This window comes from Quercus robur, chromosome 10 (assembly GCF_932294415.1).
Source record: "Quercus robur chromosome 10, dhQueRobu3.1, whole genome shotgun sequence".
Classification (NCBI taxonomy): Eukaryota; Viridiplantae; Streptophyta; class Magnoliopsida; order Fagales; family Fagaceae; genus Quercus; species Quercus robur.
Genome location: NC_065543.1, coordinates 9,321,887 through 9,331,615, shown reverse-complemented (window position 1 = coordinate 9,331,615; position 9,729 = coordinate 9,321,887). Strand labels below are relative to the sequence as shown.

At 50.7% G+C, this 9,729-nt stretch overlaps 1 protein-coding gene across 1 annotated transcript; it reads left to right on the top strand.

Moving 5' to 3' along the window:
* Nucleotides 1-1,518: 1,518 nt before the first annotated feature.
* Nucleotides 1,519-5,730, top strand: LOC126703807 (uncharacterized). The gene is made up of 2 exons (XM_050402879.1): nt 1,519-1,540; nt 2,390-5,730. Exons 1-2 carry the CDS (start codon nt 1,519-1,521, stop codon nt 5,683-5,685), a joined length of 3,318 nt encoding a protein of 1,105 aa, XP_050258836.1. The 3' UTR covers nt 5,686-5,730.
* The last annotated feature ends 3,999 nt before the right edge of the window (nt 5,731-9,729 follow it).

Below are 9,729 nucleotides of genomic sequence, written 5' to 3'. Positions count from 1 at the left end.
AGATGAAGAATATATAATGTAAATGAAGTCCCTCAAAGAGAGGGGGGCAGAACTAGGAGAACTGTAAGAGAGAAAAAGAGAAATAAAATCAAACTGGAGGAATCCTTCTTGGTGTTCTTATTTTTCTTTCTGCAAGCAGTATACTACATGCAATAGACCCGCTAGTGTCATTGAGGCCAAGCTCTTTAACCCATTCTCTACAAGTATTTATTGTGGGTTGTGCTTTGGACCAGGGCCGGACCAACGTCAGTTGGGCCAGGAAAATCGTGCAACTACAATTGGCGCCGTCTGTGGGAAAAGCTAGGGCATCAGCTAGTGCGACAGTCGAGCATGGAAGAAATAGATCCACACCAGGAGGATCCTCATCAAGCTAACTCCCAACGAACACAACCCGCCGAGTCCCAGAGGCAAAATAACCCAACCAACCAGGGCAGCAGGGGGAATCGTGAGGGGACTGCGCATACCACCCGGACGAGTCAAAGTCACACAGAGATAGGAAGTCACGTGTCTCAGAGGCGAAATAGTCACCAGGCCATGCAGCGAGAGATAGATGACCTGAAAAGGAAGCTACGACGTGTACAGCGAAGACGATCTCCCTCTGACTCAGGCGAGTCTTCTAAGGCGGAGGACATGAGTTACAGACGAAGGTCAAGGACCCCCCCAAGCGAGACTTTTTCTTACGTAAAGGAACCACGCCCAGTACGGAAGTATGAGATCCCGTCCAGCAGAGGTTCAGGGAGCGACGCCATGAAGAAGGCGTTGGATCAGGTTTCAAGATCACCCTTCATGAATAGAATCGAAGGGGCTAAGCTGCCAAGACGCTTTAACCAACCGGTGTTCGTCATCTATACCGGCAGAACGGACCCGGTAGAGCACGTGAGTCAATTCAACCAGAAAATGGCGATATATTCACAAAACGAAGCCCTAATGTGCAAGATCTTCCCGTCCAGCTTGGGATCGATGGCAATGAGGTGGTTCAACAGCCTGAGGACAAACTCCGTAGGCTCCTACAAGCAGCTCACTCAAGCTTTTTGCTCCCGCTTTATTACAAATACCAGAGTCCCTCGACCGCTCAGTTCGCTGCTGTCCTTGTCCATGCATGAAGGGGAAACTCTGAAAGCATACTCGGATAAGTATTGGGAAGTGTATAACGATTTAGACGACGACCATGATAACGTTGCTATCAGCACGTTCAAAAGCGGCCTCCCTACCTGGCATGGCTTGAGGAAATCCCTCACCGGAAAACCAGTTACTGACGTCCAACAGTTAATGGATAGGATCGACAAGTACAAAAGGGTGGAGGAGGATCAGCTGCAAGGGAAGGGGAAGGAGAAGGTTGTCCCCTTTAAAGGAAGTGATTTCAGGACGGAACGTCACAATCCTGGTCAGCCGAGGAGAGATTTTCCGCGACAAACTGGGCAGAGCAACCCGCAAACAGTGAATGCCGTATTCAGAGAGCCGGTGCAACAGGTACTGGAAAAAGTAAGGGATGAACCCTATTTCAGATGGCCGGGAAAGATGGCTGGAAACCCTGCCAACCGTAATCAGAACCTGTATTGCCAATATCATCAGGACCACGGGCATACTACTGAGGACTGCAGGAGTCTGTGGAATCACCTAGATCAATTGGTCCGAGAAGGAAAGCTACGTCACCTGCTACACCCATCGAGCGGCCATCCTGGCCCAGCAACACAAGAACCTCGAAGAGACGTGTCTTTAAGACCCCCCACCGGGACGATACATGTCATCCTCGCTGCACCAGGAAGAACTGGGCCACCCATCCCCAGGGTATTAGCCGTGGACTGTCTTCCCTCCGAGGGCAGACAAAGGGAGCCCAAAAGGATAAAGAAGGGAAGCTCTTTGATACTGGGATTCTCGGATGAGGATAAGGAAGGAACAATTCAGCCTCACGATGACGCCTTGGTGGTCACCTTGCGGATTGGGGGTTTCGATGTGAAAAGGGTATTAGTAGACTCTGGAAGTGCGGTGGAGATAATGTACCCCGACCTATACAAGGGGCTGAATCTGAAGCCAGAAGATCTGACAGCTTATGACTCCCCCCTCCTCAGCTTTGAGGGGAAGCTCGTTACACCAAAGGGGCAAATCCGACTTCCCGTGCAGACTGGGGCGGAAGTGGTGGAGGTAAATTTCATCGTGGTCGACGCTTATTCACCCTACACCGCGATAGTCGCAAGGCCCTGGATCCACAGCCTAGAGGCCGTGACCTCCACACTTCACCAGAAAGTGAAATACCCCTCCAGAGGACGAGTGGAAGAGATCCGAGGAGATCAGGCCGTGTCCAGGAAGTGTGTGGTGGCCGCCATTTTACATCGGCCCTTGGTCGAGACCTCGATCCCAGAGAGCTTATAGCAACCAGCCTCCTCGGCAGAGCAAGACAAGGGGCTGGCCGAGGAGATAAGGTGTGAAGGTTTAGATAGGGTTGCTGTCGGCAACGACCCGGAGAAGTTCTTTCAGGTCGGCTCTGAATTACCGTCTCAGGAAAAGGAGGAACTGATCGAATTTCTCAGAGAGAATGTTGATGTATTCGCTTGGGACGCCTACGATGCCCCTGGAGTTGATCCCAGCCTCATCTGCCACCACCTGAACGTCAACCCCTCTTCTACTCCGAGGAAACAACCGCCCCGACGCCCCTCAAAGGAGCACGCTGGTGCCGTGAGAGACGAAGTGGCCAAGTTGAAAAGAGCAGGGGCTATCAAAGAGGTCTTTTACCCTGAATGGCTGGCGAACACAGTGGTGGTGAAGAAAAAGACGGGGAAATGGAGGGTCTGCGTGGACTTCACGGACCTGAACAAGGCGTGCCCCAAGGATCCATTCCCCCTTCCCAAAATTGATCGATTGGTGGATGCAACTGTGGGACATCCTCGAATGAGCTTCCTGGACGCCTTCCAGGGCTATCATCAGATACCCCTTGCGCTGGAGGACCAAGAAAAAACGGCTTTCATGACGCCCCTCGGAAATTACCATTATAAGGTGATGCCCTTCGGGTTAAAGAACGCGGGCTCAACCTACCAGAGGATGATGACTCGGATGTTCGAACCGCAACTGGGCAAGATTATTGAGGTGTATATAGACGATATGGTTGTAAAGAGCAAGAAGGTGTCCGAGCACGTACAAGACCTGGGAACTATCTTCGCTATCTTAAGGGAGCACCGGTTGCGGCTGAATGCTTCCAAATGTTCATTCGGGGTCGGGTCGGGGAGATTCCTAGGGTACATGGTCACCCATAGAGGGATAGAAGTAAGCCCTGACCAAATCAAAGCCATTAACAGTCTACAGACTCCTCGGAACCCGAAGGAAGTGCAGAAGCTCACTGGCATGATTGCGGCCTTAAGCCGGTTCATATCACGATCGGCGGATCGATGTCGACCTTTTTATCTCCTGATAAACAAGTGGAAAAAGTTTAAGTGGTCGGAGGATTGCGTTCAGGCTTTCCAGCAGCTCAAGGACTACCTGTCCCGACCACCCATCATGTCCAGTCCGGAGGCAGACGAGGTGCTGTTTGCTTACATCGCCGTAGCTCCCCACGCTGTAAGCCTGGTATTAATACGGGATGATAATGGAGTGCAGCGACCGGTGTACTATGTGAGCAAGTCACTACATGAAGCCGAGGTGCGATACCTACCCCTAGAAAAGGCAATTCTGGCGATAGTGCATGCAACCCGAAAGCTTCCTCATTACTTTCAGGCGCACACGGTCATCGTCCTGACTCAGCTTCCACTTCGAGCCGTGCTTCGAAGTGCTGACTACACAGGAAGGATCGCCATGTGGAGTGCTCTTCTGGGGGCTTTTGATATTAAATATATGCCCAGACCCTCCGTCAAGGGACAGGTCCTCGCGGACTTGGTAGCAGAGTTTGCTGAGCCCTCTATAGAAACAATGACCGAGATGAAAGGCCTGGGCGGAAAGCTGGTTGGCACAGTTTCAGCCGGCGAGACCGTGCATTGGAAGGTCTACGTGGATGGCGCGGCCAATCAGAGAGGATCAGGAGTTGGGATAGTTTTAATATCGCCAGACGGCGCTGTCGTTGAAAAGTCATTAAGACTCGGATTCTCGGCTACGAACAATGAAGCCGAATACGAAGCCTTACTTCAAGGAATGACAATGGTTCAAAGGTTGGGTGGGAGAATAATTGAAGCCTTCTCGGACTCTAGATTAGTGGTCGGACAAGTGATGGGAGAGTTGGAAGCTCGAGATACTAGGATGCAAGAGTATCTGGGACAGGTCAAACGGCTACAGGAGAGCTTTAAATCCTTCAATTTAACGCACATTTCCAGGAGCGTAAACACTCACGCAGACTCGCTGGCTACACTTGCCACGTCCTCGGCACGCAATTCGCCACGAGTAATCCTAGTCGAAGATCTAGTTAAGGCCAGTCCCATCAGCGCAAACCCGATCCAAGTCCATCAGATAAGACAGAGCCCCAGTTGGATGGACCCCCTAAAGAATTTCCTCCAAGATGAGATCCTACCGGAAGAAAGACTAGAAGCCGAGAAGATACGTAGAAATGCTCCTCGTTTTTGGCTGTCAGAGGACCGCAAGCTTTATCGGCGCTCCTACTCTGGACCATACCTACTCTGCGTACATCCGGAGGAGTCCGAATCTCTTCTTGAAGAGCTGCATGAAGGAATTTGTGGAAGTCACACCGGAGGAAGATCGCTGGCGCACAGGGCACTCACCCAAGGATACTGGTGGCCGAACATGCAGAGACAAGCCCAGGAGTACACTAAGAAGTGCGATCAGTGCCAAAGATTCGCCCCAAATATCCACCAACCCGGAGGGGTTCTCAACCCACTCTCCAGTCCATGGCCATTCGCGCAGTGGGGCCTTGATATTGTCGGACCTTTCCCCAAGGCTGCGGGGAACAAGCGATACATAATAGTCGGAACCGATTACTTCACTAAATGGGTGGAGGCTGAACCTTTGGCCAACATTAGGGACGTGGACGCCCAGAAATTCATCTGGAAGAACATCATCACCCGCTTCGGAACTCCGAGGACACTCATTTCCGACAATGGCCTTCAGTTTGACAGCAAGAATTTCAGGGAGTATTGCCGTGAGTTTGGGATCCTTAATCGATATTCCACCCCCGCATATCCCCAAGGAAATGGGCAGGTCGAGGCCGTAAACAAGGTCATATTGAACGGATTGAAGAAAAGATTGGATGAGTCAAAGGGGAGATGGGTAGAAGAATTACCGCACGTCTTATGGACCTATCGGACAACGCCACGGCGTTCCACCGGTGAGACCCCCTTCTCAATGACTTACGGGGCTGAGGCTGTGCTCCCGATCGAGAACAATTTCCCCACATTGAGGTCTAGCTCGCTTACGCCAAACGATAACGATGAGTTGCTAGGAAGAAGTCTGGATCTAGCCGAGGAAAGGAGGGAGAAGGCCACGATTCACATGGCTTATTACCACCAGAAGCTAAGACAAGGGTATGATGCTAACGTCAAGCTGCGGCCTCTGGGTCCAGGTGATCTCGTGATGAGGAAGGTTCTTGGCAGCGCAAAGAACCCCTCTTGGGGCAAGTTGGGGCCCAATTGGGAGGGACCTTACCGAGTCACGTCCGTGGCCGGAATAGGCGCCTACTACTTAGAAGATTTGGATGAAAAAGCTGTACCTCGACCATGGAATGTAAATAACCTCAGGAGGTATTATTATTAATAAGAATGGCTTAGCGTATGTTCTCTTTCATGACTATTTGCCGCTTTCCAGTTGACATTACAATTATTTATAAGTTTTAAACAGAACCCAAGTCCTGCATGGCTCCTCGGACCACAAACTTGGGGGAAATTGTCATTTAAAACCGGTTATTTATAAGTTTTAAACAGAACCCAAGTCCTGCATGGCTCCTCGGACCACAGACTTGGGGGTAATTGTTATTTAAGCCAACTATTTATAAGCTTTAAGCATAACCAAAGTCCTGCATGGATCCTCGGACCACAGACTTTTGGGGAAGTTATTACTCATGACAGCTCATAGTTTTAAACAGAACCTAAGTCCTGCATGGCTCCTCGGACCACAGACTCTAGGGGAAATTATTGCTCATGACAAGTCATAGTTTTAAGCAGAACCTAAGTACTGCCTGGCTCCTCGGACCACAGACTCTTGGGGAGATTATTACTTATGATAGATTGGGAGATTGTTACTTAAAGGGAATCACTTTCAATACATGCGCACAGTTCAGCACCATCGCGACCCTCAAATAAGCAACCCAAAGACCCATTTTTACTTTGACCGTTTGCTTGTATCTACCTCGTTGCAAATGTTTAAAAAAAAAAGCACGCTATTGACACATCCGCAGTAAGCAAAATGAACATATTATATTAATATTCCGAGTACATCAGAAAGAGAGGTCCTTACAAAAAAAGGGAAGAATAGGACAACTCTCATTTAAAAGGAAAATGAAACAAAATAAAAAAATATATATAATGAAAACTATTTACAGAGGTTGAAAGCCTAAAAGGCTAGGCTTGAGCAGGAGGATCTTCTTTCTGCTCAGACTGAGGAGGGGGAACCTCAATTGTAGAGTCTGTGGCAAGACCCTCAGCCACATCGGGCACAAGATCCTTAGCCACAACAGGCACAAGGACGGCGTCAGACGCCGCCAGGTCTTGCTCCGAAGCAACTTGGACTTCATCAGGGTTAGCTCGGATCTCCGGAGGATAGAAGATGCTCTCGGGCGATCTCAGTGCCGAGTCCGCAGGAACTCCTGCAGCATCAAGAGCATGAGCCCATGAAATGTCGCAGTACTCCCTGCATACCTCAGGGATCTCCTCGGACAGCCGAGCCTCAGTCTCTGCGGCCCCGAGTTGGCGAGCAGCATTCTTCTCAGCCTCTGTGGACTCTCGGATCAGCTGGGCCTCCTCCCTTGCCAACTTCAGTTCATCCTCCACCTTTTGCAGGGCAGCCCTGAGATCCTTCACTGCCTGCCTCTCGGTGGTAAGGTTAAGCTGAGCCGTGTACAGCTGTTTGCGCTGGTCCTCCGCCTGATCCTCGGCAGTCTTCAGGCCAGCCTCTGCACTTTTACGTCGGTGCTCCGAATCCTTGAGCTCAGCCGTGAGTTTAATGTGATCATGCTTGAGAGAACCCAAGGCTTTCTCCACCTCTGTCCGAGCCTGGGTCTCAGCCTCAGCCAGATTGCGGCTATCACGGCAAAACTCCTCAGCCACAAAGACTTGCTGAGTAATCTGCGGACAAAACAAGAGCGTCCTTAAAAGAAGAGTATATAACCTAACAGGAGCAAGTAAATGGACAAAGCAGCAAAAGGATTACTTACCAGCGCAAGATCCCTTTTAAGGGATAGGAAGAGCTCGGACTGAGTGCACCGCCTGTAGGCCTCCATGTCCCGAGGAAGAAGTAGGGGCTGCTCTAAGGCCTCAGCCACGTACCCTGCCCGGCCGCGATTATACTCTCGGACTGAAGCAGTGTAAGGAATGGCAAGCCCATCCAGCTCCAACTTTGGGTCCCATGAGCGAGGGGCAGTGCGCACTTCAGCAAGGTTCCCCTCGTCCCTACTGTCCGAGGATGTACCCCTTCTGCTCCTTGGCGCCCGTGTGGTTTTCTGCTGCTTGGCCGGCTGGACAGCCACCTCGCCTTCCTCAGGCGTGTCCACCGGCCTTTTCTTCTTCAGGTCCGGATTAACCTTAAGGCCAAGGTCCGGGACACCCTGGGGGACCGCCGGGGGAAGGGTCTTGACCTGAGATGGAGTAGGCCCCTTCGAAGATTGACCCTTTGGTGACTGACCTTTCCCCCTGGAAGACATCAGCTCCTTCAAGGACTTCCCTTTTCCTGCCATAGGCTCGGCCTCTTCGTCTGAGGTATCGTCCGAGCAGATAACGATTGGGGGAACGCCAACTGCAGAATGTCGGTCCTGCTCGGCTTCAGGATTGGAAGACTCCCCTAAAGGATTTTGCTGAATTTCCTCTTCGAAGTAGAACTCGTCTATTTCTGCCTCAAGAGAAAGACGGGAAGATTCTGTTTCTTCTTCAATCCGAGCAGCCGCGCCAGGCTCATTCACCGGAGGAAGCTGCTCCGCTAAGTAAGGATCCCTGACCCCAGGCAGCACTACTGGTGGTAAATCGTGTGGAGCTAGGAACCCGTCTCGGGACACGTCAATCCTGGCCAACCTCGTACTGCCCGCCCTTATAGCGTGACCGACTGCCTGGAAAGCACTGCTCAGAGGTTGATAGCCCAAAATCAGATGGGCCGCACGCAACTGTCCGTCCCCGGTAACGTAAATCTCCGACCTGAGAAGATAATTCAGCGCTGGCACATTCGTAAGATCTATCCGAGGAGCAACGTGAATTTTGTCTGCAAACAACCAAGAAAAGTGAGGTCAGATCATGAAATTTTCCAATTGCAAAGAAAGCCAGAAAAAATAACCCCTCAACACTAAGTCCTTTCCCCAAAAAGGATCAATCCTAAAAGCGCCGCACCTGGTTTTCCCGCCCGAGTTGGACAGTGAATACCGTCGAACCACTCCCCGGAGGCAATGAGGAAGTCATCCTTCACGGTCTTATTGGAAACTGGAAGACAAGAGATCAACCTAACGGCCTCGTTCCGGGATTTAAGATAATACCCATCATCCCCGAGGCGGTGGCATTCGTACAAATAAGCCACATCATGCCAAGTAAGGCCTAGATTCATCCGCTCGTCTAAGACATCTACACAGCCTAGTATCTTGAACATATTTGGGGCACACTGATACGGCGTCAACCTATGATTGAACAGGTACTCCCTTGTGATCCTGCGCATGGGAAGTGTCATCCCTCCCTCTATGAAAGCAATCATGGGGATAACGACTTCTCCCTCAACTCTATCGGTCAATATTCCTTCAAGAGGACAGTGACGCAGCCCAACCCTCGGGGGAATGTGATATTTAGCCCTAAAGGCGTCCATAGCGGCAGGAGTTTTTACTAATTTTTCGAATCTACCCATCTGAACTGAACCGAGGAAATGAAAGTAAAGACTGAAAAGAGAAGTAGAGTCCGAGGAAGGAATTAAAACGGAAAAAAGGGCGAGATGTACTGGTACCTTCACAAAACGCTCGAGGGGACGCCTAGGAATCTCTCTTGGACGAAGCGCTTCAGAAGAACGGTTACGGCGGCGTAACGGACGCAAGTGTTCGTATATCTCTGGGATTCGATGGAGTTCTCTGGAGCCTTTTGGGGTTTGAGGAATGCAGATGAAAAAAGGAACTGAACCCTGCTGACGTCTTATATAGCAGGGAGGAAAGAGAAAAGATCATCCCCGCCTAGAAATACGGGAAGAAACGATGGCCGTTCGATTCACGCCAAGCCGTTGGATAAAGGGAACATAACGCCTCCAGAAGTTAATGGCCACGTCTCGTAAATTGTAGCGCGTGAAAAGTAACGGTCCGCACGCGCGCCCCCCGATTTTCTTATTTCCCTCCACTCACAAATATCAAAACCCCGCTTTTCTCCTCGGAGTGAGGATTAAAACCGCAGTTTTGAGGGGCTATTGTGGGGGCCGGCCCAGAAATGATGGGCTATTCCGAACTCAGGCCCATCCGAGGAGCTTACTATCCGAGGAGGAGCCTCCTATGCAGCATTACCAACCCCAGCAGCTCCAAGGAAACCCGTCCGAGAAGCAATTCGTCCTCGGACATCATGAAGCCAGACGAGAAACTCTGCTCAGCCATTTCAGCTCACCTTCCCCAACATATAAAACGAATTAAATTTAAAA

Bases quoted from the DNA above. Each gene is read 5' to 3' on its own strand.
- LOC126703807 (XM_050402879.1), top strand. From the start codon at position 1,519: ATGGCTGGAAACCCTGCCAACC. The intron at 1,541-2,389 runs GTAATCAGAACC...CCTCCTCGGCAG, and splicing joins GGCTGGAAACCCTGCCAACC to AGCAAGACAAGGGGCTGGCC.